The sequence below is a fragment of the Cucurbita moschata genome, unplaced genomic scaffold (genome assembly GCF_002738365.1).
Source record: "Cucurbita moschata cultivar Rifu unplaced genomic scaffold, Cmos_1.0 Cmo_Scf00009, whole genome shotgun sequence".
Taxonomy (NCBI): Eukaryota; Viridiplantae; Streptophyta; class Magnoliopsida; order Cucurbitales; family Cucurbitaceae; genus Cucurbita; species Cucurbita moschata.
In genome coordinates, this window is record NW_019268525.1 from 1,442,859 (window position 1) to 1,468,594 (window position 25,736).

At 37.8% G+C, this 25,736-nt stretch overlaps 7 protein-coding genes and 1 long non-coding RNA gene across 10 annotated transcripts; 5 read left to right on the forward strand and 3 right to left on the reverse strand.

Annotated features, from left to right (window-relative positions):
- The first annotated feature begins 1,247 nt into the window (after nucleotides 1-1,247).
- On the forward strand, nucleotides 1,248-5,838 carry LOC111447652 (pentatricopeptide repeat-containing protein At5g61990, mitochondrial). Of its 2 annotated transcripts, XM_023086926.1 has the most exons (4): nucleotides 1,248-1,522; nucleotides 1,598-4,983; nucleotides 5,113-5,231; nucleotides 5,352-5,838. In XM_023086926.1, exon 2 carries the CDS (start codon nucleotides 1,617-1,619, stop codon nucleotides 4,737-4,739), a length of 3,123 nt encoding a protein of 1,040 aa, XP_022942694.1. In that variant the 5' UTR covers nucleotides 1,248-1,522; nucleotides 1,598-1,616; the 3' UTR covers nucleotides 4,740-4,983; nucleotides 5,113-5,231; nucleotides 5,352-5,838. The 2 variants fall into 2 exon arrangements, with proteins under 2 accessions (XP_022942694.1, XP_022942695.1); XM_023086927.1 differs by having other exon boundaries at nucleotides 1,248-4,983; nucleotides 5,113-5,167.
- Nucleotides 5,839-7,498: 1,660 nt separating this feature from the next.
- LOC111446911 (exosome complex component RRP41 homolog) lies at nucleotides 7,499-10,944 on the forward strand. The gene is made up of 12 exons (XM_023085836.1): nucleotides 7,499-7,821; nucleotides 7,922-7,968; nucleotides 8,079-8,139; nucleotides 8,299-8,337; nucleotides 8,427-8,494; nucleotides 8,785-8,863; nucleotides 8,944-8,980; nucleotides 9,775-9,891; nucleotides 10,022-10,107; nucleotides 10,332-10,421; nucleotides 10,561-10,716; nucleotides 10,748-10,944. The coding sequence occupies exons 1-11, from the start codon at nucleotides 7,768-7,770 to the stop codon at nucleotides 10,606-10,608; spliced, it is 726 nt and encodes a 241-aa protein (XP_022941604.1). The 5' UTR covers nucleotides 7,499-7,767; the 3' UTR covers nucleotides 10,609-10,716; nucleotides 10,748-10,944.
- A 698-nt stretch (nucleotides 10,945-11,642) lies between these two features.
- Nucleotides 11,643-13,131, forward strand: LOC111447596 (thioredoxin-like protein YLS8). 2 transcript variants are annotated; one of them, XM_023086845.1, is made up of 3 exons: nucleotides 11,643-11,855; nucleotides 12,594-12,904; nucleotides 12,954-13,128. In XM_023086845.1, the coding sequence occupies exons 1-2, from the start codon at nucleotides 11,736-11,738 to the stop codon at nucleotides 12,900-12,902; spliced, it is 429 nt and encodes a 142-aa protein (XP_022942613.1). In that variant the 5' UTR covers nucleotides 11,643-11,735; the 3' UTR covers nucleotides 12,903-12,904; nucleotides 12,954-13,128. The 2 variants fall into 2 exon arrangements, with proteins under 2 accessions (XP_022942613.1, XP_022942612.1); XM_023086844.1 differs by having other exon boundaries at nucleotides 12,594-13,131.
- Nucleotides 13,118-15,110, reverse strand: LOC111447595 (chaperone protein dnaJ C76, chloroplastic-like). The gene is made up of 4 exons (XM_023086843.1): nucleotides 14,679-15,110; nucleotides 14,335-14,591; nucleotides 14,061-14,244; nucleotides 13,118-13,967 (listed from the first exon to the last, which is right to left on the reverse strand). Exons 1-4 carry the CDS (start codon nucleotides 15,018-15,020, stop codon nucleotides 13,356-13,358), a joined length of 1,395 nt encoding a protein of 464 aa, XP_022942611.1. The 5' UTR covers nucleotides 15,021-15,110; the 3' UTR covers nucleotides 13,118-13,355.
- Nucleotides 15,111-15,398: 288 nt separating this feature from the next.
- LOC111447594 (pentatricopeptide repeat-containing protein At5g08305) lies at nucleotides 15,399-17,057 on the reverse strand. The gene has a single exon (XM_023086842.1). The coding sequence runs from the start codon at nucleotides 17,010-17,012 to the stop codon at nucleotides 15,411-15,413; it is 1,602 nt and encodes a 533-aa protein (XP_022942610.1). The 5' UTR covers nucleotides 17,013-17,057; the 3' UTR covers nucleotides 15,399-15,410.
- Nucleotides 17,058-17,465: 408 nt separating this feature from the next.
- On the forward strand, nucleotides 17,466-22,322 carry LOC111447874 (E3 ubiquitin ligase BIG BROTHER-related-like). Its single transcript, XM_023087242.1, has 7 exons — nucleotides 17,466-17,884; nucleotides 18,487-18,832; nucleotides 18,935-18,975; nucleotides 21,283-21,324; nucleotides 21,396-21,517; nucleotides 21,595-21,703; nucleotides 21,897-22,322. Exons 1-7 carry the CDS (start codon nucleotides 17,642-17,644, stop codon nucleotides 21,948-21,950), a joined length of 957 nt encoding a protein of 318 aa, XP_022943010.1. The 5' UTR covers nucleotides 17,466-17,641; the 3' UTR covers nucleotides 21,951-22,322.
- Nucleotides 22,323-22,909: 587 nt separating this feature from the next.
- On the reverse strand, nucleotides 22,910-24,437 carry LOC111448057. The gene is made up of 2 exons (XR_002711356.1): nucleotides 24,305-24,437; nucleotides 22,910-23,134 (listed from the first exon to the last, which is right to left on the reverse strand). It is a non-coding gene; the product is annotated as an uncharacterized LOC111448057 (long non-coding RNA).
- Nucleotides 23,307-25,736, forward strand: LOC111448056 (sugar transport protein 10-like). Its single transcript, XM_023087509.1, has 3 exons — nucleotides 23,307-24,093; nucleotides 24,184-24,503; nucleotides 24,625-25,736. The coding sequence occupies exons 1-3, from the start codon at nucleotides 23,964-23,966 to the stop codon at nucleotides 25,720-25,722; spliced, it is 1,548 nt and encodes a 515-aa protein (XP_022943277.1). The 5' UTR covers nucleotides 23,307-23,963; the 3' UTR covers nucleotides 25,723-25,736.

The window sequence follows — 25,736 nt, forward strand, 5'->3', positions numbered from 1 at the left end:
TGATCCGAGCTGTTTGTGAGGGTGAGAGATTGCAGACAGTTGCGCCGGTGGTTGAGCGATGAGATTCTAAGTCCGATGAGGAGGCCATCAGTGGTCTCTTAGCCTTCTTTCTGCTCAGGTAGGTTCTTGCGGCTGCTTCGTCGTCGCCGGCGCCGGTGGGTTGGAGGTCGGATTGCGAACAGTTTGATGGAACTGTCATCGTTACTTGCTAGGTTCTGATGGTTGTCGGAATTGAAGCTTGTTGAAGAAGCAATATACAGTTCTCCATTTCTTCCCTTTTCAAATTTCTTTCAAATTTCTTAGAATTTTCTTGGATAACATGGGCCAATAGAATCGTAACACGTGTTTGTTGTTCAATATTTATTATTTTATTTTCCTTTTGCTGACTCGTCCGTCTATAATTGAAGCTTCTAGGTAAAAATTACTTTTTTAATTAAATTTTTTTATTTAAAAATTAGTTTTTGATTATTTTTTAGTCCATAAAAATATGCCCTTTCCTAATATTTGAAATTGAATTTTGTTCAATTTTATTTTAATTAAAAAAAAAAACAATCAAAATCTTTATCTACCCCTTGGTTTTTTTAATTATTTTTTTATGATTATTATTATTATTATTATAGAAACTAAATTTATAATTAATCAATCAAATAATAATTAAAAATTAAAATAGGAATGCCAATTTAATTAATTAACGGAGACACAATATGGAAAAAAGATTCTTTATTTAATGGGAGAGAGAGTAATATTTTTTCAGTTACATAAAGGAGGCTAAGAACCAGATTATATTGAAAGACTTGTTGTTCGTTCTGGTTTAGACTATGACTTCTGAACTTCTTCCACTCCTCTTCTTGTTTGGCTGCTTCGCACCTTTCCTCTTCGTTCTCGCTCGCATATTCAATTCTCCCTTTTATTAAAAGAAAATAAATTAGTTAATTTTGAGACTCTAACAATAATATTTGAACGGTATTGTAATTTTCTTTTAATTGGTAAAGGTTATGTTGTAATATTAAATTTTAATTTTTTTAAAATGAGGTAGAAGAATGTTATATATATATATTCTTTTGAAATACATTAATTCATTAAAGTTTTTTTTTTTATTTTATAATTTTTGTAATAAAGTTTATATGACAAATAAAGATCCCTAAAAATTCTTGCAAAAATAATTACCTCGAACGGGGAAAATTTTTCGTTCAAATATATATTTTTTCAATAAAACAATTATCTTGAACATATTTTTCAGATTTTTGTTGAAAATGCTTCAAAAATAATCTCCAAGAAACCCATTCTCTCTCGATATTCGACGACCCAGTTCGTCTAATGGTTCCCTCTTTCAGAATGAAGCCTCCCTTTCTGCCATTTTAGGGGGGAAAAGATCCACACTTCAATCCATCTTCCATGGCGTTCTTCTGTAACTTCAATCGGGCTATAATGTCGTTGCCCCAATTCACTTGGCTCATTTAACATGGTGCTTGTGGATCATTCATCTGGGATTTTCGTGATTCGCTCAACCCACGATTTAATCGTACGTTTTCAACCCTAAACACTCCCATCTTCTCTTTCATTCCTTCCCCAATCTGATACGCTTGATTTTGTCTAGCTTCATAGAAACCAAGAAAATGGCTAATGCTATGTGCTTGATCCGGCAAATGGCTGCGATCTCGCACCCTCGTAGAAATCTATGTAGTTTTCCTGTCCAAAATACCAATTTTCCCCTTATCGCGAATGATGTTTGTACCCAATTTATTTTCTTCTCTACCGCTCACCCATATGATCACAACGACGACACCGTTCGCGAAATCTCCACGATTCTGAAGCTTAGCGATTGGCAGGTCGTCTTGGACAATCAGAATAGTTTGAAGAAGCTAAACCCAGAAATCGTCCGCTCTGTTTTGCAGAAGAATGAAATCAACGACCCTGTACGGCTTCAAAGTTTCTTCTATTGGTCGAGTTCGAGAATGGGCACCCCACAAAACTTGCATTCTTATTCAATTCTTGCGATTCGTCTTTGTAACTCTGGGCTTTTTCCCCGTGCCGATAACATGTTTGAGAAAATGCTTGAGACCCGTAAGCCGCCATTGGAGATTTTGGATTCCTTGGTTAAGTGCTATAGAGAATGCGGTGGATCTAACTTGATTGTTTTTGATATTTTGGTTGATAACTTTAGGAAGTTTGGTTTTCTGAATGAGGCCTGTAGTGTTTTTCTAGCTTCCATTAGTGGTGGGTTCTTTCCCAGCTTGATATGCTGTAATAGTTTGATGAGGGATTTGTTGAAGGGTAAAATGATGGGATTGTTTTGGAAGGTGTATGGTGGTATGGTGGAGGCCAAGATAGTCCCTGATGTTTATACATACACCAATGTGATCAATGCACATTGTAAAGTTGGTGATGTTATGAAGGGTAGGATGGTTCTCTCTGAGATGGAGGAGAAGGGATGTAAACCTAATTTGGTCACCTACAATGTAGTTATTGGGGGTCTATGTCGGACCGGAGATGTCAATGAAGCTTTAGAGGTAAAGAAGTTGATGATGGAGAAGGGGTTGGTTCCGGATGGCTTTACTTATTCTATACTCATTGATGGGTTTTGCAAACAGAAGAGATCAGAAGAAGCAAAATTGATATTGGAAAGTATGCTTGGTTCAGGTTTAAATCCTAACCATATTACCTACACTGCTTTGATTGATGGGTTCATGAAACAAGGGAATATTGAAGAGGCATTAAGGATCAAAGACGAGATGGTCACTCGGGGACTTAAGTTGAACATTGTAACTTATAACACATTGATCAGGGGCATTGCTAAGGCTGGTGAGATGGAGAAAGCAATGGCTCTTGTTAATGAGATGTTTATAACTGGCATAGAATTGGATACTCAGACCTACGACTTGTTAATTGATGGATATTTGAAATCTCACAATAAGGACAAAGCTTATGAGCTACTAGCTGAGATGAAAGCAAGGAATTTGATGCCATCGTTGTACACTTATAGCGTGCTTATTAATGGTCTATGTCGTTCCCGTGAGCTGCCAAAGGCTAATGAAGTTTTGGAGCACATGATCAGCCACGGAGTGAAACCGAATGCTGTTATATATGCTACCCTGATCAATGCTAATGTCCAAGAAAGTAGATATGAAGGTGCAAAAGAAGTACTAAAAGGGATGGTAAAAAATGGGGTCGTACCGGATTTATTTTGCTATAATTCTCTTATAATTGGTCTTTGCAGGGCAAAAAGGGTGGAAGAAGCTAAAATGATGTTTGTTGAAATGGGTGAGAAAGGAATAAAGCCCAATGCATATACTTACGGAGCATTTATTCATTTATATTGTAAAACAGGTGAAATCCAAGTAGCAGAGAGGTATTTCCAAGACATGTTATCTTCACGTATAGTTCCTAACAATATAATCTATACTGCACTGATTGATGGGCATTGCAATGTCGGAAACACAGTAGAAGCTTTGTCAACTTTCAAGTGCATGCTCGAGAAAGGATTGATTCCTGATGTTCAAACATACGGTGCACTGATTCACGGTCTCTCCAAGAATGGGAAAACCGAAGAAGCAATGGTGGTTTTCTCTGAATACCTCGACAAGGGCTTGGTGCCGGACGTTTTTATATACAACTCTCTTATATCTGGTTTCTGCAAGAAAGGTGAAATTGAGAAGGCATCCCAACTTTATGAAGAGATGCTTCTCAAGGGACCTAATCCCAACATTGTCATATACAATACCCTGATTAACGGACTGTGCAAGCTTGGTGAGATAAAGGATGCAAGGGAACTTTTTGACAAAATTGAAGGAAAAGGTTTGGTCCCTAATGTTGTGACTTATTCAATAATCATAGATGGATATTGCAAATCTGGAAACTTAACTGAGGCGTTTAACCTGTTCGATGAGATGATATCAAAAGGAGTTCCTCTTGACCGTCACATCTACTGTATCCTCATTGATGGTTGCTGCAAGCAAGGAAATTTGGAGAAGGCACTTTCGTTATTTCACGAAGCACTGCAGAAAAGTGTTGCTTCCCCTTCTGCTTTCAACTCTTTGATCGATGGTTTCTGCAAACTGGGAAAGTTGATTGAAGCTAGGGAGTTGTTCGATGATACGGTTGATAAACATGTGACACCGAATAGTGTGACGTACACAATTCTGGTCGATGCATACAGCAAAGCAGAAATGATGGAGGAGGCAGAGCAGCTTTTTCTAGATATGGGAACTAAAAATATCATGCCAAATACTCTTACGTATACTTCTCTTTTACTCGGTTATAATCGGATAGGACACAGAATTAAGATGATTTCTTTGTTCAAGGATATGGAAGCTAGGGGAATTGCTTGTGATGCAATTACCTACGGTGTGATGGCTGATGTCTACTGCAAGGAAGGAAATTCTCTTGAAGCCTTAAAGCTGCTCGACAAAAGCTTGGTTGAGGGTATAAAGTTGGATGGTGATGTGTTTGATGCATTAATATTTCACTTATGCAATGAAGGAAAAAATTCTACTATGCTGAAGCTACTCGGTGAAATGGCCGAAAAGAAACTCGCTCTTACCTCTACTACATGTACTGCTCTGTTGATTGGTTTTTACAAGGCAGGTAATGAAGACAAAGCTTTAGAGGTTCTTGACATTATGCAAAGGTTGGGGTGGGTTCCAGATTCTTTAAACGTAGTTGATTTAGTAAATGCTAGGAAAAACGATATGAATTCTGAAAGCTTCCCAAGTGATGCAATGCAAGTAGGGTCGGTGTAGTCCGATTCGCACTGTCGTTTGGCTACTATCTGGCCTGGCATAATCTGCATATGATGATGTGAAATGTCTGGTCGTAAAAAGGATGAGCCTCTGTTTTGCAATGTACGATCTCTCGCCTTCTGTTTGGTCACCGAATCGAGAAACTCAATGCTGAAATGGAAGGAGAAAAATCTGCAGGCAACTCGAACTGAACTCGAGTTTTGTTTTCATTCCTCCTGTAGTTACACCTCAACACTCGTTGCAGGTCCATTTTTCTTTTCCATGCCCTCTCATCCTTCACAGCTAGAAATGTTTGCTGAATCAATATGGTTGCTTTCATATCATGTTTTCTTGCATACTTATCGAAGTTTTCATCATCAATTTTGTTTTTAAGGCGTGCAACAAACGACTTCTTCTACTCGATCTTGGGCAGTCCATCGAAAATGGTGGTACGTGACTGATATTATTACGCTGTTACTTCGGATTAGAGCAATGGTTCATAAAATATTAGCGGTATGCTTTGCTTTCATCAATATCTTGATATAATCTCTCGTGTTTTCAACGTTTTCTTGTTCTTAGATTTGAGCTGTCTTAAGCATAGATTTGAAGTGTGGGTTATTTTCTTGACTGCAGACATGAGAATTTTGAGCATTCTATCTCAAGTAGCAGTTAAAATGGTCATCAGAGGGATTCCAAGTTAGACACTTAAAATATAGTACAGAAAGAAGAAAGAACCTAACATGAAAAGGAAGAATCTGACAAGATGAGCCAAAATTGACCGCCTGCTTCCATGGAAACCAAATAAGAAGGCCATGGAAGATTTGCAGGCAGGTCATTTTTGGCTTACCCAATAAGACCCGACCATCCATGGTAGATCTTCTTCTTCTTCTTCTTCTCTTCCAAACTCAATTAGTTGCAGAACATACAGATTTGCTACTCACACACATATATATATGTAGTTGCATTGCTGACATTTTGATAGAATATATTCAATTTTTTGGGTTGCATGGTTGACTCAACCAGCTAGCTAGAAATCTTGTTCTTACTGTTATTCCTTTTTGTAAAGTCAACTGTAGTGGACGATTTTGGTCCCTCAATCAATTCTGTTTTCTGACAGCTCGTTGAGATTTGCTTTGTACGTTGTTCGGGAAATTACATTCTACTGTCAATGACAGCTTCAGGACTAATTAATAACATTTGTGTTTGGGATTTATGCATTTAGCTTTATAGAAAATGAAATTCTTTACTCTTTCTAACCATCCACGTCCAAGCTCACCGCTAGTACATACTGTCTGTTTTTGCCAGTTACATATCACTATCAGTCTCACAGTTTTAAAATGCATCCATTAAGGAGAGGTTTCTACATCCTTATGAAGAATGCTTCGCTCCACTCTCCAACCGACGAGAGATCTCACAATCTAACCTCTTTTGGGACCCAGGTTCTCGCTGGCACACTGCCTGGTGTCCATCTCCCTTCGGGGCTCAATGTCTTCTTTGACACATTGCTCGGTGTTTGGCTCTTATACTATTTGTAACCGTCTAAGTTTATTGCTAGCAAGTATTGTTTTTTTTAGGCTTTCCCTTTTGGGCTTTCCGTCAAGGGTTTTAAAACATGTCTATTAGAGAGTTTTTAAAATGTCTCTACTAGAGAGAGGTTTCAATATCAATTTTATCCATCCAATCAGCAAGACGGATTAGATCTCATCTATGATCCTTAAGACATAATTTATGTCGATGATTTATAGCAAACACAAAACTCAGAGTTCAAGAATTTATTATAAAATTGCGGGATTTAAACCAGACACTCGTTCGAGTAACTTTATAACTTAAATTATACATATGAAGAAGAAAAAAAGTACTAAACTTTGAAACAACATGCCTACTGAGAAACTTAAGTGTTGTTGGCAGAAGACAGTAGCTAGAATATTTGGTCGATTAGAGTTGACTTACAAAAAGGAATAATTTTAAGAAGCAAAATTCTAGCCATTTGAGTCAACCATGCATCCAACCAGAACATATTCCTTAATAATGTCAAAAAAACCAAGCAAAAGCTCAGGCATGGGCAATGCAGCAGTGTGTATATAAAGACTACAATCCTCTCTGTTTTACACAAGTAATCGAGTGCAAGAGAAGAAGAAGATGGACCTAATATGGAGGATTGAGTAGGAACCCATCTTTTGCCTTACCTTCTTACACTCTTTTCCTTTCATCTTACCTTCTTTCTTCCTTCTTATAAACCCCAATTTTCGTTTCGAGCGTTGCAAACGTTCAATGAAAAGAAAGAGTGGTTTCGTGTGACGGGAAGAGTGACTGTTTGATAGCCAAAAATGACTTGCCTTCTATATTAAATCAATCTATGATGCTTTAAAGCATGATATGGATTTGATTGTACGGGGCAGTCATTTTGGCTAAACTAACGAACTCTTCTCCATCATACTAAATCACCTCTTTCATAAGTTTGAAGAAAATTCACGTGAGATCTCACAGAATAATCCATAGAGAACAATATCTATTAATTGTGGACTTGAGCCATTATACTATTACAAATGGTAATAGAGAGGCAGACACTTGAGGAGTGTGCCAGCACAAATGGTAAACCTAGTCCTAATCAAAGGCGGTTATACATACATATATATGTGTATATATATATACAATAATAAAATAAAAAAATAAAAAAAAAAACTCTAATTTTGCCATTTTGGTTTTTTAATTACATTATTTCTAAAATTAATCTGAAAATTTATGGGAAAGTATTTTATATAATTTAAGCTCAATTTTTTGGTGCGCCTTTCCTTTTGTTATTCTTGTAGAGTTGGCAAAACCTTCGCCGCCGCGCCACTTTCTGCGTCTTCCTTCTCTTCAGTCCTAAAACCCTTCCCAACCTTGCCGCCGCCGCCGCCATCCCTTGTTCCTTACCGCCGAAACCTCGCCCATCGACCTGCCTCCTGCTCCTGGAAAAACCTACGAACTTATTCGAATTGAACCGACTTGCACCGATAATCTAAACTAGCATTCTAAGACTGCAATATCCTTTCGCTCAGCTGTCTAGATGGAGTTTGTGAGCCCTGAAGGACTTCGCTTGGACGGTCGTCGTCCCATGGAGGTAGTTCCCCTTCTCATTCTCTTGTTTAATGCCTCTTCTTCCTTATTTGAATTCTTCACTCCTGTTCCGCTCAATTTTTTACTTTATTGTTTAATTTTAGATGAGGCAAATCCGAGCAGAAATTGGCGCCGTTTCTAAAGCAGATGGGTACTTACTTTCACTTCTATGAACTGAATGATTCTTGAAAATGGCTGTCTCTTCCTTTCTTTTTATCGAAGACTAAGTAACGGAATGTCATCACTTTTCTCCTGATTTAGTTCTGCTTTATTTGAGATGGGTAACACCAAAGTTCTTGCTGCTGTATATGGTCCAAGAGAGGTATAATAGTTCAGCAATTATTGTATGTACCTCGTTGAAAAAATCTATGAACATAAGAACTTATAGAGCTGTGTATTTTTCTTGTATTAATCCATTTGGGTATTTATGTTGAAGGCTTCTACTGTATTGTTGGAATTAATTCCTTTGTTGCTTATGTAGGTTCAGAATAGGAGTCAACAAATGAGCAACCAAGCACTGGTTGAACTTTCTACTGGATGCTCTTGTTTTGAAGTTTGAATTCTTAATGTGCATTAGTAACCCATTGTTGAATCCTTGATCTCTTTCAGGTGCGTTGCGAGTACACCATGGCTAATTTCAGTACTGGAGATCGCATGAGAAAGCCCAAGGGTGACAGGTTATTTATTTTTAATCTGTGTTTGTGTGTGTGCACTGCCATAATTGTGAATGATTATAGTTGATTGAATTCCATTAAATAGAAGTATGGTCAATATTCATATCTTGAAACATAAGAAATTTGTAACCATGAAAGATAGCAGTTAGGTTATTTCTTGTTCAATTTTGATTTGGTGTCACCAGATGGAACAAATTAAAAACATCAGTAAAAGAACTATGATAAAGATGTTTTTATATCTATTTGGTTTAATGCTGTAATTTGTATTAAATTATGGCATTTTTCACAATCAGGCGATCGACAGAGATATCTTTAGTCATTCGCCAGACAATGGAGGAATGCATTCTAACACATTTAATGCCTCGATCTCAGGTTTTCGACAATAATCTTACGAGCTGCTCCTCTATGATTTTAACCTTCATCTTTTCTCATTTTTTTTTTGTTACGTGCAGATAGATATTTTTGTCCAAGTTCTTCAAGCAGATGGAGGTATAGTTAAAGTTAATGATCAAGTCTATCAGATGTAGCTCTTCATATTATTAGTTCTAGTTCAGATATTTTTAGGCCATATTATCTTTTCTTGCCATCTTTCTTTATATTTGTTATTTTCTTCAAGCATTCCTTTTACAAAATAGATGATTAAAGTTTTTCTGTACTCTCTCCCTGCTATCTTCTTCTATGTGCTTCCTTTATGCCAAAAGTTCGAAGCCTGCAAGTATATTTTTTCTCACTACCCAACCTCTCAGAAGGCAGCTCTTTTTAGGCAATTCCCTTAAAAAACAAGGCTGATGCTCTATGGGAATATGTAGTCAAAGGCATTTCATAGGAAACTTGACTTGAGAGAGAAACAACTACATATCAAAGTATTCAAAGACTCGAGTAGAGACATAAATGAAATTTGAGATATGAGCAATTTTAAAGCTTCTTCGTGGTCTTTCACCTCCATTTTTGTTGTAATTAAAATGTTTCTATTTCCTAAAAAAGTCAACGTTGACAGAGGAACTATTTATAATCCCATTGGCCTAAGCAGGCCGATGCCTGACTTCATATTAATTGTTTCTTCATTTCCTTTTTGATGGAAGAAAATTATGGCTTCTATTGTTTTTGCTTTCAAAGAATACACTTAATTTCTATCATTTTATTCATAAGCTGCAACTAGAGTGTCTATGCATTGTATAATGTTCTGTCTTCAGTGGTTATGATTTGAAGCATCTTGTGAAACATCATTAGTTTATGTACTTCCCTTTCTTTACATGCTGATCTGAAAGATTTCTTGTTTATAGGTACCAGATCAGCATGTATTAACGCTGCAACTTTGGCACTTGCTGATGCTGGAATTCCCATGCGAGATATTGTTACTTCCTGCAGTGCTGGATACCTTAATAGCACTCCTCTGCTAGGTAATTTAATGTAACTTGTCTGCTGCACCAACATTTGGTTTTCCTTCTTTTTTGTTTTTTTTTCTCTCTCTCTCAAAATGTTGTTTGGTTTAACTAGAACTATTATGGATTGAAATTATGATATGGGCAGATTTGAATTATGTAGAAGATAGTGCTGGTGGCCCTGATGTCACTGTTGGCTTTCTACCTAAATTGGATAAAGTTACTCTTCTTCAGGTTCATTAACTTCTACCTTTCCTTCTTCTCCTCTCTCTAGTGTAATCTGTCATTTTGGTGATTTTGTGAGACTCAGTATTTAAAACCAAATTGATTAGTTTTGTTTGTCCTCTCCCTATCCTTTTGCTCTGCTTCCAATTTTATATATATTATATTCTGTAATATTAAACTAGTCTTCTCTAGTTACCACAATCCATACATTTTGACATGAACATTTGGTGCAGATGGATTCTAAATTACCTGTTGATATATTTGAGAATGTCATGCAACTTGCAATCGAGGGCTGCAAAGCCGTAGCTAATTACATTCGAGAGGTAAGGTCTCCATGATTCTTCTTCTCATTTTCTTTTTTCCTTAAATCCTTACAAATGGACATTGTTATTGAATCAAATTCCCCATAGTGTGATTGGTGAGGGTTGGATTATTCAAAGTTTCTGCTGTTTTTGTTGACAGGTAATGTTAGAGAGTACCAAAAAGCTCGAATATTGCCGTGGAGCATAGCCAAAACGGTTTTCAGGCATTCTTACACAAAGGAAGGAATCTTCAGGTGTGTTCTAACTTCAGTAATGGACTGGAGAACTTTTCAGAAAAGATGTCATGTTAAGTTGGTGATATGAAGTAGTAACTGGTGCCCTTTTTTTCCCATCTTCCAGTTTGTTGAATTAATGTCTTGCCCTGATGTACAGAATATGTTTAGCTTGGGTTGGCTAATTTGAATTTGCCCACAAAATTTATATGAAGGGGCCTTCAACAAGAAGTTAAAACAATTGATGCTGTAATGATCTTATTATCATAAACTGCATTATTAGAACCGAATCAACATGTGCCGACTTAAGTTTGTTCCTTTTTCTAGTGACTAAACCAAAATAGATTTACACAATTTATCAACTTCAACTCTTTTTAACTGGATATACTGTTAAATATACTGTTTCTGTTGTTGATCATAAGTATGCAAATTCAAATTAGCTCACTGCAATATTGACTTCTAAACTGAGGATATGTCAATTTCGTGTTTAGACTGAGAATTATGACGATATAGGAGACAGATTGTGAAGATAGAGAATCGAGAAGGGCTTGAACGTAGAGCTTCGGTCTTAGCTAGTTTATAGAGTTATTTAATGAGTTTTTTCAAAAACCGCTTACATATAATCGAATCGAGTGAGATATATACGCTCTAAAATACAAATGTTGAGAAGTTTGTGCACTGAAATATAATAACAAGTACTATGTATTTATATAAATATATATATATATATATATATATATATAATTTTGGGTTATGAAATTTTAGATTATTTTGTAGATTTATTAATTTTGAGATATTATTATATTAAAAAGTATATAGGTTTTATCATTTAGATAGAATTAGGCATATTTTATTTTAAGATTTGAGATTCCTAAGAGTTTATTGATTTTAAGTACGAGAGAATTTAATTAATTAATTCGTTTAAAATTCGGATTTTACCATTTATCATTTGGGCCTAAAACCCTTCGGCCCATTTCACTTCCTCTTCTGCTTTTCCGGCTTATAAAGTTGAGACACCTTTACCTTTTGACTCTTCTGCGCGTGGTTGCGTTACTGTGTTAGAGAGAGAGCGAGAGAGAAGAGAGACAGAGAGAGGAGAGAGATGTCGTACTTGCTGCCGCATCTTCACTCTGGATGGGCCGTTGATCAGGCAATCCTCACCGAAGAAGAACGCCTTGTGGTTATTCGTTTCGGTCATGACTGGGACGAGACCTGTATGCAGGTCTTTCTCTTTCCCTACTTCACAATTATTGTTGTTCATCATCAGATTTAATCATAATCCTTTTGTGTATATCTCTCCCTACCCCCTGTTTCTTCTTGTTGCTTCTACTGAACTGATATTTGTTCTGTTTCGGCTTTTAATTTCATAATATAAGACTCATTTTTTTCAGTTCTTGGAGTCTATCAAGTCTCGGTCGGTCAAGGATTTTTCTTTTTCTATTTTTGGGTTTTCTTTAATCTGGGCTTGATTTTTGTATGTATGCTTGCCTCAATTGACCAATTTTCTGAGTTTTATGTGCAATTTTTAGAATTGGTTGCTCGATCTTCTCTGTTATCATCATCTGTTCTGTTGCAATTGTGCTCCTCGCTTTCTATAATCATGCTTTCCTATGTATTTGAGCACATCATTCCTATTATGTACCTGAAATGAAGTTATTAAACGACTTTCCTATTGATCTTTAATAATCCAGTCTTTGATTGTTGTTGCTGTATGCACGAGGTTTTCCGTGCTAGCGGGATGATCAAAGTTTGAGTTCATGGGCCATCTAGACTCTTTTTTGGTGTATGATTTGTTTAGAGTCTTTTCCCCCTTGTTTTTGTTGCACGGAGCCACAATCCTTCCATCGTGAATGTTTAAAGTCATGAAGATTTTTTCACATAATTTGTTTGGTTTACTCTACGTGATCATCTTTATAGTATTTTGAGATGTTATTATCTGATTGGTATGTTTTTAATATAGATGGATGAGGTGTTGGCCTCAGTTGCTGAGACGATAAAGAACTTTGCAGTAATATACCTTGTGGATATCACTGAGGTTCCTGATTTCAACACAATGTACGAGCTGTATGATCCTTCCACTGTCATGTTCTTCTTTAGGAACAAGCACATAATGATTGATCTTGGTACTGGTAACAACAATAAGATAAACTGGGCCCTCAAGGATAAGCAAGAGTTCATCAATATCATTGAAACAGTCTATCGTGGAGCAAGGAAAGGACGTGGTTTAGTCATTGCACCTAAGGACTATTCAACCAAATATCGCTACTAAGACGTTCTGCTGCTTCTGCAAGTTCTTATTGATCTTAAATTTTAGAGATCGCGTCTCGAAAATGTGTACTCTATGACATTATTCGCTCGTGAAAAGGATATGGTTTATTTTGGATGTCATTGTGTGCCATGACTTCTCAAAACATTTGATCACTGTTGGACCTCTGATGAGGGAATATAACTGTTTATGGTAAACAAGTCTTTTGATCAGGTATGTTTTGGTTGAATAAGTTGTTTTCCGATCTATTGATGATGTTATTTGATTACAATAGTTGGTATGAAAATGAACACTGAACTGCCTGGTTTATGAACTAAAAGGGTATGAACACTGAACTTCTAATACACTTTGTTTCATAATTCTGTCATTTGTGATCACATATCCATTTTTTTTCTGGTATAACTAATAGCCATACATGCAGCTTCTATTTTCTGGAAAATTTTGCTCTGTAATTCTTCAATGCCTAATCTTTCTTCCAATCATTTCGACCATTCCTATCACTGCTATTCCAATGACATACCAAGTGACTCCTCTTTGTATAAGCTGCATCCAATGACTATTAACAAACTCCAGTGCCACAGAACCTCCGATGTGCTCCTTCAAGCCGCTGGCACCATCATCTGTCACCATTTGCTGGATTACTGTGGTTGCAACTATCGATATCAAGACTGGTAATGCCAATCTCATGGGGCTAGTATGATCACCACCACCCACTTCAAAATCAAGGTCTTTTGATTCTTTGCTACGTTTGGTCTCCACCCTTGGATTTGAGATTGTGCTTATTGGAGTTTGAGTTGAGACTGGAAGTGCAAGGGTGGTCGGAACCCAGTAATCGTCCGTTATGTATTTTGTTGTAGTTCCATTTCTGTCTTCGGTTTTTGCCTTGAGTTGTTTCCTTGCAGTAATAGCAGCTTGAAGTTTGTTGATTTGTGGTGTGGATTTGTTGACGACGAGCGTCAGGTTTTGACTGTGTTTTGATCCGGTGGCTGTCTGCCAAAATAAGCAATTTGAGATTGATCTGATAGCTTGAATTGCAGACAACTGTGCTTTGTTCTCGAAGGTTGTCCCCTGATAAACAATCATACAACTCGATCACGGTTTGAACGATTTTAAGTTAATGGTGATGTTGAACCATTCACGTTAGAATATTTTGTGTCTAACCTTGACATGCTGTTTTGAAGTCTTCTCCATAGCTTCCTTGAATCTGGTTTGGAACTTCTTCACGTCTGTGAAAATGTTTGACACTCTTTCACCAGCTGCGTTGCCCATACCGACTCTTACGTTTCCACGTGGTTGCTTTGACATTAAGAACTCTAGGGCTGCCAAATCTGACCTTTCCACCATCCTGGATTTAATTTGCCAAGAACAAGGAAAAAACTTATTAGAAAATCAGAAGAATATTGGACAAGTTATAAATGGTTGATTAAGCACTCACGAAATGCAGTCAACTGGGCAAGCTTCAATGGCCTCCATCACTTTATATTCGGGATCAGCCCACTGCGCCACAACTCTAGCTCTCCCATACACAGATTCGACAGCAAAAGTTTTCCCAGCAAATAAAGCACATTTCAAGCAGCCAATGCACTTCACTTCATCTACAAAAACCGCCCTTTGTTCGCTTTCCGATCCTAACCATACCGAATAAACCGACTTCCCTGTGTAACCTCGAAGTTCTGCCATTTTTGCTTGCTCCTGCGAACATCATTTTTGTCACAAACAATCTTATTTCCAAATTCTATAGAGACCGGCACAAATTAGAATTGAGTTTTAAGTTCTGACCTTATCGTAAGCCAACCTAGAATTAGGATCCGAAAGAACTGAATACACTTCATTGAGAATGATAGCCATGTCATGGCCAGCAGGACCGGCGATGTCGGGATGGCACTGCTTTTGGAGTGCACGGTAGGCTGCCTTAATCCGCGACGAATCGGAGGTGTTGTCTATGCCAAGAAGATCATAAAGATCAAAATCTGTTATTGAAGAACCTGCCCTGCATGCCAAAGTATTGCCATAAAGCATCTTGGAAGTTGAAGAGTAGTACGATCCCAACTTTCTTTGAGTTGGATACTGTATTTTTGTTGCAACAATGGGCGTGTACAGAGGAAGCCATGCGGCATTCATCTTCCTAGTTTTCAGAAGGATAAGAGAGAAGAGAAGAGAGAAATAGGTGCTACTTGCTAGGAAGATATTTTAATGACAAGATAAGAGGAGGAGGTGAGATATTTTGATGCATAATCCGTGTGAAGGAAGACTATTGATTGGGGATTTTGACGTTGGAAAAGTCAGCAAAGCAATTGAAATCTACGGTGCTGAGCGGAAATCATAGAAAGCTTTTCTAAGTTTCATGAAAATGCCTCAATGATAAACTTAAATACCTTTGTCTTTTGCACACACGTCCCATCTTTGAAGCGATAAATCCGCCATGGTTCACGTGGGAAACTCATAGGCATAACACAAGTAAGGAGGAACCCATTTCTCAGGTAAATTTGGATAATTGTGGTGTTAAAGGAATCAAGAGACACCAATCAGGTCATACAAACAGCACTCCTGATTTTCTGAATCTTCGATCGGTCTCATTTGATCGATAATTAAGTTCAGCATTACGTAAATCCGCTCGGAATCACCATGTGTCTTATCATGAGCTATGAATCTATGAAGGATTCCAAATACTTCAACAAAACTAAAACCAGGAGATTTCTTCACTCCCCTCCTTTCCATGGCTTCTCTGATATTTCTGGCATCATTCCAACGCTTGTCTACTGCATATATATTTGATAAGCCAACATATCTACCATCATGATCTGGATCTAACTCAACAAGCCTCCTTCCTACCACTTCTGCAAGGTCTAGTTTACCATGTTTCATGCACCCACTCAGGAGAGCACCTAACATCGACGACGTTGGTTGGACGGTCATTTGACATAAGAATTGATACGCTTCCGATACTTGGCCGGCCCGGGATAAGGCATCTACCATACAAGCATAATGCTCAACCTTTGGAGTCATACCATGTTTATGAAGGCAATCAAAGAAATACCAAGCCTCATTTACTAATCCTCCATGAGCACAACAGCTTAACAAGCACAAGTATGTGATCTCATCAGGCGCAATCCCTACCATTTGCATCTCACTAAACAAGTCCATTGACTCTTTTATCAGCCCATGTGTTGCCAAACCTCCAATTATAGCATTCCAGATTAGAACATCAGTCCGTTGCAGTGGACATGCACGAAACGCAGCCAAAGCTTCATGTATGGCGCCACATTTGGCATACATGTCCACCAAAGATGTCAGTAGCACAATAGTGAATGGCAACTCATTCTCAACTATATAACCGTGCATCATTCTCCCCTGTTCAAGTGCACCCAAATGGGCACAGGCACACAGAACACTCACCAAAGTCACCTCATTCGCCATGGGCCCAGCAGAGCGCATGCGCTCAAACAGAGACATCGCCTCACCATATTCCCCGCACTTAACATACCCATCGATCAAAGAGCTCCACGACACAACATCCCTCTCATGCATTAAATCAAACACCTCCCTAGCAGTATTCACGTCCCCACATTTGGCATACCCATCCAACATAGCGTTCCAAGACACCAAATTCTTCGTAGGCATTTCGTCGAACACCTTACGCGCCAACGCAATATCTCCGCAAGAAGCATACATATGAATCAATGAATTCATTACGAACCTGTCAACCTCATGCCCAGTTTTGGCAACATGAACATGCACCGCCATTCCAAGCTTCCGATTCAACAACTTCGCTGTCGCCTTCCCCAGAAAAGGATACGTCATATAATCAGGGGAGACCCCATTCCGCAGCATCCTAACGAAAACCGTAATTGAACGATTTGGGTTTCTGGAATTTGAAAAACCCCTTATGAGAGTGTTCCACTTGAATGTGGTGGGATTGGGAAGATTCAATAACAGTTTATATGAGTAGTCGAGATCGCCGGCGGGGGAGAGTGCAGAGAACGAGAGAAGTTTCGATACGACGGCGTCATCTTGAGAGGCACCGAAAGTGAAAAGCAGAGCATGGATTCTTCTTAATTCGGACATTGATTTGCATTTGTCGAGAAGAGAGATTAGAGAAGATGCATTCATCATCGTTTGAATGCATTCGACACTGCAGCCAACGGATTAAAGTTGAGTTTTTTTAAAATAAAATAATATTAAATATTAAATTTAAATAAATTTTTTAAAGATCAAAATTTCAAAATATGAAACTAAAAATTATTATTTTTAAAAAAATTAAAATTGAGAATTGCCTTTTGTAACAACTTTTAAAATAATTAGTATGTTTGGTAAATTAATACTAAATTATTGTGATTTATATATAATTATTTTTATATTAATATTTAATTTATAATTTATTTTAAGATAGTTGTTTGAAAAAATTATATTATTTAGATGTAGTTTTGTTTGGTCTAAACTATTTATCGAAAAAAGAAAAAGGGAAAACAAATTCTTATTTTCTATATTTGTTTATTTTGAAATAATAATAAAAATAGAAAAAAGAAAAAGGAAAAAGGTGCGTCTGTTTGTTTGTTCTTGCTCGGCTCTAAAAAATTATATAATCTTCGTCGTGTTCTTAGATTCTTCTGTTACTATTAATTTTTTTCTCCTCTGAAATCTTTGATTCTCCTTCTCCTAATTCTTCATATCATCTCTTTTCCATCTTCCATTTGTCAAATCCAAATCTCCCTTTTCTCTCAAACCTCAAATCTCCTTCTTTTATGGAGAACGAAGCCACCACTAACGCCACCAAACTTGGTTTTGATGGAGTCAAGCCACCGCCCACCACCGCCTCCTCCGACCTTGAACACAACCCTAATTCCAATTCATCGCCATCGTCTGCAGACCCCCACAATGAGACTACTGGATCCGACTCCACTTCTCGCCAATCCGCTAGAACTCCCTTTACTAACCTCAACCAGGTCGATGCTGACCTTGCCCTCGCACGTACCCTTCAAGAACAGGTTCTCTCTATCCCTCTTTTGATGTCACTGTTCCTACTTTGTTGTTGTTCCTGTTCAATTTGTGGTTTCTTTTTTGTTTCTTGTTGTTCTGTGTTCAATTCGGTCTGTTGTGAGCTGCTTTGGGAACTGTGTGATGGGAAATCCTATCTTTTTTGTTTCCGTTCGATTTTTTAAGGAACTTGGTTGCGTGTGGACTCGATGTTCTGCTTTGTGGATTTGAACTATCGTGCGAGTCTATTTATTGTTTAGATTCTGGATTTTGTTTTCCTTTCTTGATTATCTGATTGTATTTTATTGTTCTTGATTGCTGTGATTTCTAGCATCGGCTTCATTTGAGTTCATTAGGATTCTGCTAGTTTGTGTAGGGAACACTTGGGGGAGTTGTTAACAAACACCAATCATACAATGAGCACGCTTTTGTTACTTTCTTTTATCTCTCAATATTGATTTACTAGTTCATTGGGAGCAAACATGCGTTAGTGAATGCAAATTGTGTTCATCTTGATCTGGTAATGATGATTTTCCAGCTTATGGGGGTAAGAGGATATAAGAAAAAAGGGTTTTAGTGATGTTTTCAATTGACAATGATTAATTATGAGCAGGAAAGGGCATACCTGAGGCTTAGAATGGTGAGTATGGGGATTGATTTTGGTAGTTGGGAAGATGGAAGTTATGCATTAGATGACGAGGACGGTTTTGGTGATCTGCACGATCATACAGAATCTGATGGAGATGATGATGAGGAGGAGTTTGATGGAACAGATGTCAATGATGACGACGATGTGTTTGATGTGCATGCTCGTGAAGATGGTGGAGAGCATATCAACCCCAGCTTTGAACTTGATCCTGGTAATTTTTCGAGTGACGAGGCTTATGCTAGAGCCTTACAAGATTCTGAAGACAGGGAAATGGCTGCCAGATTGATGGCCCTTGCAGGATTACATGATGGTGAGTTTGCTTGGCCATGTGTCTCTCTATGTAATGCATTATTACTTCTGTGGAGGTCTCTAAACCATGGAGGACTAAAATCTTTTTTATATCTTGTTGCAGAGGAAGCAGATGACACGGATGATCAAGGCGAAAATTCTCAGGTACATTTATATATATATATAGCTACCCTCTTTAAACTCTCAAGTGCTTCATCCTTCTACCTTGGTCATAAGATCCAACCCTTCCTTTATTTGATTATCATTCATATTCCCACAAGCTCTACCATACGATTCGACATTATCATGACACTTTATTTTTCTGGAGAATCTGGTCTTGGATGAATAAAAGGATTTTTAAAAAATCACTCTTCCTTGGATGTTTTTCAGGATCTTATCAGACTACATATATTATATATATAGCTACTCCTGTTTAATCTCTCAAGTGTTTCATCTTTCTTCTATGATATGCACAAATTGGGATGTTCTTTTATAGCTCACTTGGTCTATGAGGCATTTCTTATCTCTTGTATTTTCTGATTAATGATACTGTTCTTTTCCTAAAAAACTGAAAACTGTACTGTTTGTGTCTATCTCGACCTCTGTTACTCCTTCAGAAAGTGTCTACAAGTCTATGTTTCGTAGGCTGGTTTCCGACATCCAAAAGCCCTTCCAAGAAGGTGTATTTCTAAGTTGTCGGTACTATTAGCAACATGAACTAGAGCTTCAAAAGCAAAGAGAAGTTAAGTTGGTGGGATGTTAGGCAAAATGGCTTGTGCCAAAACTCTCATGGAGATAGCCACCATTTTTCACATTTGCAGCTTTATGAGAATCTTTTCTAAGAAGCCAAAAAAATCTTGAAGGATGATTAAGGTACTTTGTGGCTTTTATTTAAGCCATGAGAAAAACACTCAGCCATAGCAGTTACTTCCTTCCTTGACTTGCAATCCTTCCTTGACTTGCTACTACCATTTAATCATATCTTTCTAAATTTTTATGAAATTGTCTTTGAAAATGTTTTGACCCTTAATAAAGAACTCGTTCAAATAGCCAGCCAATCCAAGAAGAAATAGCTGTATTTTGGATTTATTACAGCCATTAAAATATCCTTTTTGTAAGGGCCTATGACAGCCCCAGAAACAGGATTCCTTTGAGATCTCTTGACTAAAGCCTTCTTCATTTGTCGAGGAAAAGAAAATTTCGAAGTTCTTGAATTACTTCCATTTGTTGCCCCATTGGATAAACATAGACAATTAACAGAGAGCACCCTTAATGATAAGGTGTCATCTATGTGTTTTAGAGCTTTCTTCTGTTTAATCAGCTATCATTCAAGCTTCTCTTCTCTGTATTATCCAACAACGATGTCTTCTCCCTTGGATCTTCCTTTTAATGGATGTTATAAGTCCATCATTCTGACTTTTAAGGATCTTCTTTATAGTTTTCAACTTCAGCATGAGGGAATGGCCTGTTGAGGGTGGTTTTGGTAGGCCAGTGATTGAAGGTGACTGTTGCCTTGTAGCCCCAGAATTCTGAAATTATATCTTTCCATTATATCCACAAAAATGTCTTTTCAATATCTTCGGAACAACTGAATAATTATTCTGTCTCTCTTATTAGACTAGGTGAATTTTTTATTCCGAAAGGCATGTCTACGAGTAGACGATTTGTATAAGTTAATTGAAGTGAGAATAAAGGGATGATTCAATTCAATAGTAGCCCGGCTTTAATATCCTATGAGTTTCTTTGGCAACAAAATGTTATAGGGTCCTTTTGGTGCATTGTCCCGGGAGAATAATCGAAGTGTGCACAAGATCATTGTTTGGTAATGTGGAAGTTACCAACCCCATAACCCAAAGTAGCATATAGCAAAGGCATTTGATTCTTATAAAGTATATCTATCCATGAAAGAGATTGCGATCTCTACTTCTTTCACTTCTGCTCGTCCTGCTTCTCTGCCTTATCTTCCAACTACAACTCTACCTGCCGTGGAAGGTCCATCTGTTTCCTCATAGTTTGTCACAGCCCTCCCTGCAGTGTGGATGAGGCCACTTTTATAACCTTTTCCTTTGTTGTCCAACCATCAAATAGAAAGATCTTCTAATGCAGAAGAAAAAGTCCCAAGAAGGGTCAGTCCAGATGCAAAATTTTTCCAGAACAATCACAAACGCAACAATGATGGTCAGGATGAGCGACTTGATGAGAGTTCGTAAGGACCTCACCAGCTTCCTATCTATTAAATGTGATTTGTGGTTTGATTTGTGATTTGTGATTTGATTTTGTGATTTGTCTGGGGGGATTGGTGCCTTTGAGAGAAGTCATTTTGTTAGTCACACCAAAGGCATGTTCCAAGCTAGTATCTGTGTTGATCACAATCTCCTGTCCCTTTTGAAGGAAACCTTTTAAACTCTTAATATTAGATGACATATCTGATTTATTGTTCTATCAAAATACTCATCAAGGCTTGGTTTGCAGGATACATGGGAGGATGTTGACCCAGATGAACTGTCGTACGAGGTGAGTTTGGTGATGGAGTGATGCCCATGCGTTATAATAGTTTATTCTTGAGAGGATAATTAATATTTCAGGAGTTGCTCGCATTGGGTGAAGTGGTAGGAACTGAGAGCAGAGGGCTATCTGCTGATACAATTGCTTCCTTACCCTCCATAAACTTCAAGGCAGGGAGCGGTCAGACTGGAAGCAATGATTCGTGAGTGATTTCAAGCAGTTTTGGTTTTCTTTATCATTCATGTCTTGTTTACTTAGCTTTTGGCTCTCATTTCTCAGATGTGTCATTTGTCGGTTGGATTTCGAGGACGATGAAACCCTGACTGTTCTTTCCTGCAAACACTCCTACCATTCGGAGTGCATAAATAATTGGTTAAAAATAAACAAGGTATGCCATTTTTACATGTGCCTTCCCATTAGCAAGGATTATTGTTTTCTTTCTCCTGCAACTTCTGCTCTCCGCCCCCTAACCTGCGGTGACGACGTTACTTTTGTGCTTTGCATCGATGCCAACAATAACGTTCATATGGTTACCGAACCAGGGATATATCTAAAGCTTGCTTGCTGCTGCTTTTGTGCAGGTCTGCCCTGTTTGCAGTGCTGAAGTGTGTTCTACAGCTGGTGGGAGCAGTTAAGTTAGTTGTAGCATGTGCTATGGAATGTACCAAAATCAACATCTCAAGAAGTTAAACGACGAAGGATTTTAATTTTTGTTTTTTTTTTTTATAATCATTTTGCATACCCATTTCCGTTCTGAGTATGTGTGGAAAATGTGTCTGGTGGGTCGTACAATCTCCGGTTTGATTCTGTAAACCAAGCCAAGGTATCATCATCATCATGTGAATCTCTAATTTTTTTTTCTCTTGCCTTGGCTTGGCTTCGGTGTTTAAACATAAATTTGGCCGCCGCCGGGGATGGCCAGGTTTTGTTTTCGAGGCCATTAGAAAGAAACTCGCACTTCCAAATTTGATGCTCTTCGGATGTGAATCCTATGATTCTTCTGTACTTCCACTCCTCCATGTATATGATATCATATACAACTCACTCCACTTAATACTATTGTTGAAAACTATTTCTAACCCATGTTTTTTTTTTCTTTTTAATTTTAATCAAATTTTGGACAATAAATCGTTACGATCAAATTTAAATGATTTGCAATAACTCTTGATTTAACCATTATAATTTTTTTATGGTTAGTTATGTAATTACATTTGTTTTCAAGTTTCACATAATGAATGAGAATAAGGCATCATCATTATAGAGTTCATAATTCAATCAGATAATACATGAAAGCGAATGGAGATCTGACAAATATTTACCTTCACTATAAATCATTTAAACTAATCCTGTTAAATTGGTAAAACAAGTGAAGCTCAAGCTCGATAATCCTAAAAAAAAAGATATTTGTAAATTGTAATGACAGAAATTTCCCAAGAGAAAACGAGAAATGTATGGAGTAAAATATATTATAAAAGAAAGACGAAAATATAATATATTATAAAAGAAAGACGAAAATATAAGAGGATAGAACAAATGTATCTATTTTTTAGTTGATTCACTTGCATGCTCTTAAGACTCTATTGTATAACCGATATTTATAAATAAGAATATGTGTAGAGCATGATTATGAGATTCATATACAATATATTTTATAACAATTAGAGTGAATGGAATCTATAGGCATTTCCTAATAAACTCACATCATGAAGACTGTGATCCGCCAAGTTTTACCAGTTGAATCTGCATAATGTGATCATCGGGAAACATCCTCCAACTTGAAACATCTCCTCCCACCCTTCCTAACAACTTGGGGATTTCCCTGTAAAAATATTCTTTTCAGGTTTAATTTTATTGAAGCTGAAAGTGAAATGAAAAGAGTAACTCATGTATCTTATTGTCTCAAGAACACTATAAATATTCAAAACAATTTAATCTAAAAACTGTCTCAAGTAATTTTACATTAACTTGAGGTCGTCGAAGGTCATGTAGTCATTTCCTATCATTTGAATCTAAAATGCGTTACATATTATTATGAGGAAGTTAAAAAGAGGAAGACAGAAAAAACTTCCATGGGGTTCCAGGATATCTTGTTTAATTATCTGATTATCCCAATAACAGAAAATAAGCGAAAACTAGGGTTCATGATCCAAAAGAATTGACACAAGTAGTGGCTAAGAGGGAGTTTTCTAAGGGAAAAAGTGGCAATCCCATAATTTTTGGATCATGGTTAACACAAAGAAGATTCAAAATCTAATTATGCTAAAAATAGAGTCCAATTTTGAAGGCCAGAAGCCATTAGAAACCTCTATATAAACACCCAGCTGAGGATTGGGAAAGACACAGCTCCGGGAAGAAGCTGCATAGGCCAGTTCTTTTCGGGGAATGACATAAGACAGGGGTTTACATTTTTTGTATTAGTTCTTTCTATTTTGTCTCAGTGGATTTGAGGATCTATCAGTTTCTCTTATATATATAAACTATTAAGGTATATATATACACATTTCTCTGAAAGATCCCCAAAAAATCCACTGGTGAAATCTTTTATCCTTTGAAAGAACTAATATAAAACTTATTTTATACAAAGATTATATCATTTATCTGTACTCTCAATCCCTTATATTTTATAGAAAAGAAAAAAATAAAAATAAATGGCTGGAGGAGGAGTTGTTGTTCAGGGAGGAAGGAACTATGAGGGTGGAGTCACTCTTTTTGTCATCGTCACCTGTTTGGTGGCTGCCATGGGGGGTCTTCTCTTTGGTTATGATCTTGGAATTTCAGGTTTGTTTGCTTAATCTTTCTATTTCATTTATGGGTTTATGGAAGGATTTTGTTTGAACTTTTTGGTTTTGGGTTCTCGTTGGCTGGCAGGTGGGGTGACTTCAATGCCAAGTTTTTTGGCTCATTTTTTCCCATCAGTTGTGCTCAAGATGAAAAGTGCCCATGAAAGCGAGTATTGTAAATTTGACAGTGAACTCCTAACATTATTTACCTCTTCTCTTTACCTGGCTGCTCTGGTGGCATCCTTTGGTGCCTCGATCATCACCCGGAAATTTGGCCGAAAACCATCCATGTTTTTTGGAGGTCTTTCATTCTTGATTGGCTCCATCCTTAATGGTGTTGCCAATAGCATTGTGCTGCTCATCATTGGCCGTTTGCTGCTTGGTGTGGGTGTTGGATTTGCGAATCAGGTACTATCATAAACAGCCAAATCATCTATATGAAAATGAATCAATTCAATGCAGTATTTGCTCAGTTTGATTGATTGATTGATTGTTGAATGGCTTTTTCTTACTGTTTTTTGGCGTGCAGTCTGTGCCAGTTTACCTTTCTGAAATGGCTCCAACCAAAATCAGAGGTGCTTTGAACATGGGCTTTCAAATGGCCATCACAATTGGCATTTTAGTGGCGAATCTTGTCAATGTCGGTACAGCCAAAATCGAAGGCGGATGGGGATGGAGAGTCTCACTGGCTCTCGCCGCAGTCCCCGCCGTGATGATGACCGTCGGAGCCATGTTCCTTCCCGATACTCCTAACTCCATTCTCGAAAGAGGATACAAAGAGGAGGCTAAGATTATGCTCCAGAAAGTTCGCGGTACTGAAAAAGTCGAAGAAGAGTTCAAAGACCTACTCCAGGCAAGTGAAGCGGCAAAGAAAGTAGATCATCCGTGGAGCAACATAATGAAGCCACAATACAGACCTCAACTCGTGATGTGCGCTTTAATCCCCTTCTTCCAGCAACTCACCGGTATCAATGTTATCATGTTCTACGCTCCCGTTCTGTTCAAGACTCTCGGATTCGGCGACGACGCATCTCTAATCTCCGCCGTCATCAGTGGCGGCGTCAACGTCCTCGCAACCCTAGTTTCAATCTTCACAGTCGACAAATTCGGCCGAAGAATCCTCTTCCTCGAAGGCGGAGCACAGATGTTTGTCTGCCAAATCCTAGTCGGAAGTCTAATCGGCGTCAAATTCGGACTCAATGGAGAAGGAACCCTAACAAAACTCGACGCAAACCTGATTCTACTACTCGTGTGCGTATACGTCTCGGCATTCGCCTGGTCTTGGGGACCATTAGGTTGGTTGGTACCTAGCGAAATCTGCCCGCTCGAAATCCGATCAGCAGGACAATCAATCAACGTAGCAGTGAACATGTTCTTCACCTTCATCATCGCTCAGGTTTTCTTGTCGATGCTTTGCCACATGAAATTCGGACTGTTCTACTTCTTCGCAGGGTTTGTAGCGATAATGACGGTGTTCATCTACTTCTTCTTGCCGGAGACGAAGAATGTGCCGATTGAAGAGATGAACAGAGTGTGGAAGGCGCACTGGTTCTGGAGCAAGTACATCCCCGATGAGGCGGTGATCGGCGGCCATATCCAAGACGAAAAGCACCGCGGTGGTGTATGAAGCAATGGATAAAA